Genomic DNA, 1877 nt, shown 5'->3' with positions numbered 1-1877 from the left:
TCCCCCTTCTCATTCACACTCCTCACCACCTGAGCGAGCGACGACTATCCAGGGAGCATCCGGGCTGGCGGGTCCCTCAGGAAAGGGCCCGGCCTTCGGGAGCCAGGGCCACGGGGAGCCAGCCTGGCTCCGAGCAGATGCCACCAGGACCACACTGGCTTGTCCCCTCCCCCCAGCCTGCTCCACACCCCAACTCCACCCCCTGGCATTCTCCCCCCCAGCCCCACATGCTTCCTGCCCCCGGCCAGGGCGCACCATCTCTCCTGTCGCCCGGGTGGCTCTTGCCCCGGCTCTCCGTGATGTCCTTGAAGGAGACGAGGAAGAGAACCACCTCCCCCTTCTCGTTCTTGATGGGCACGATGTCCAGCAGGCACCAGAAGGCGGCTCCTGCGGGGAGGAGGGGAAAGAGCTGAGCCAGGAAACGCCCCCAAGGCCAGTGCCCCCCACCGCCGCCGGGCAGGGCTAGTCAGCACCGCTCCCGTTACGAGACCGGGTTGGCGCACAACCCCCCCATCCCCACAGCCAGCAGGGACCCAATTCTGCAGCTTCAGCCGCAAAAGCAGGAGGCTCTAAGAAGTGAGTTACAGGAGTAACTCTAGGACCTGGTAGCAGTAGTAGGCTGTTATCCCCACATCAGCCAGCCACTAGAGAGGGCCACAGGACACACACTGAACCCATGGGGTTACGTGAAAGGCCTGGGGCGTTGGGAGCAGACGTGCTGTTAAGCTAAGGGCCTGGAGCCGGCTCCTCTGCTCGGGGGACCCATGTGGTGTATGGGCCGGGGCTGGCCCCCGGGAGTGCAGCGAGCCACGCGCCCACCGCCCCACTCACCGCCCTTCTTGTAGAAGCAGACCTCAGTCTGGTACTCCTGCCTCCCATCCAGCACCTTCTCGATGCACTGCAGGACGGACTCGCTGGTCTCGGCCCCGTACAGGAAGCGACAGCTGCAGTTCTTCTGCATGACCTCGGTGCGGGCGAAGCCGGTGAGGTCGCAGAAGCCGTCAGAGCAGTAGACGATAGGGAAGCCGCGGTGAACCTGAGCGTTGGCCAGGATGAAGTTGCTGTCTGGAAAGAAGCAAACAGACCCCACCCCCCCAGGGCCAGGTTAGCACCCTGGAGGGGTCCTGGGAAGCATTTCCATTCTGAGCCTCCCCTCCCAGAGCCAGGGATAGAACCCAGGAGTCCTGGCTCCCAGCCCCACCCCCACTCAAACCCACTAGTCCCCACTCTCCTCCCAGAGCCAGGGATAGAACCCAGGAGTCCTGACTCCCAGGCCCTTCTGCTCTAACCACTAGACCCCCCCGCCCCTTCCCAGAGCTTGGGCTGGAACCCAGGAATTTCAGCTCCCAGCTCTCCCCTTCCTGCTCTAACAACTAGCAACGCCCCCATCCTTGCTGAGCCAGAAATAGAAGGAGTTTGTAAGTATATTAGGAACAACGAGAATCCTAACAATAGCATTGATCCATTACTAAATGGAAATGGTAGAATTCTCAGTAATAATGCAGCAAAGGCAGCGTGACGTTATCAGTGATATAATATCTCATTGAAAGGTGACAGGGCCAGAAAGAGTTAATTAGCTCCCAGACTGACCTACCCATGGCCGAACTTTAGAGCCTGGTTAGGAGGATCTGTAAATGAACAGAGCTTTGAAATGTAAAGTCTGGATTGTTAGAGGTAGAAGGGGAGGTGTTTGCTCAGGGCTTGTGATGAAAGTAAACAAGTCTTGTCTATTGCTATAGCTTTGATTCAAAGATCAAAAAAAGGAGTATTAACATTTAGGAAGGCACTTGAGGGAAATAGTATTATTGTCCCTATGTCTCTTTGAAGGTTGTGGTAACCTGTATCTGAACTGTTTAATGGATAAATTACCCTGTGCT

The 1877-nt window shown here is 57.4% G+C and overlaps 1 protein-coding gene across 1 annotated transcript in view; it reads right to left on the bottom strand.

Annotated features, from left to right (window-relative positions):
• KCNH4 (potassium voltage-gated channel subfamily H member 4) overlaps window positions 1-1057 on the bottom strand; it is an 18300-nt gene extending 17243 nt beyond the window's left edge. Inside the window, exons 1-2 of the mRNA XM_026654659.1 lie at window positions 832-1057; window positions 239-387 (exon numbers count right to left, since the gene is read on the bottom strand). Of these exons, the coding sequence (XP_026510444.1) occupies window positions 239-387; window positions 832-961 (279 nt within the window). The 5' untranslated portion in view covers window positions 962-1057. The remainder of the gene's footprint in view (window positions 1-238; window positions 388-831) is intronic.
• Between the last annotated feature and the right edge of the window lie 820 nt (window positions 1058-1877).

Source organism: Terrapene carolina, unplaced genomic scaffold (genome assembly GCF_002925995.2).
Source record: "Terrapene carolina triunguis isolate 2854851 unplaced genomic scaffold, T_m_triunguis-2.0 Scaffold193, whole genome shotgun sequence".
Lineage (NCBI taxonomy): Eukaryota > Metazoa > Chordata > Testudines > Emydidae > Terrapene > Terrapene triunguis.
The sequence above is the reverse complement of the archived record's forward strand: the minus strand, read 5'-3'. Positions and strand labels throughout refer to the sequence as shown.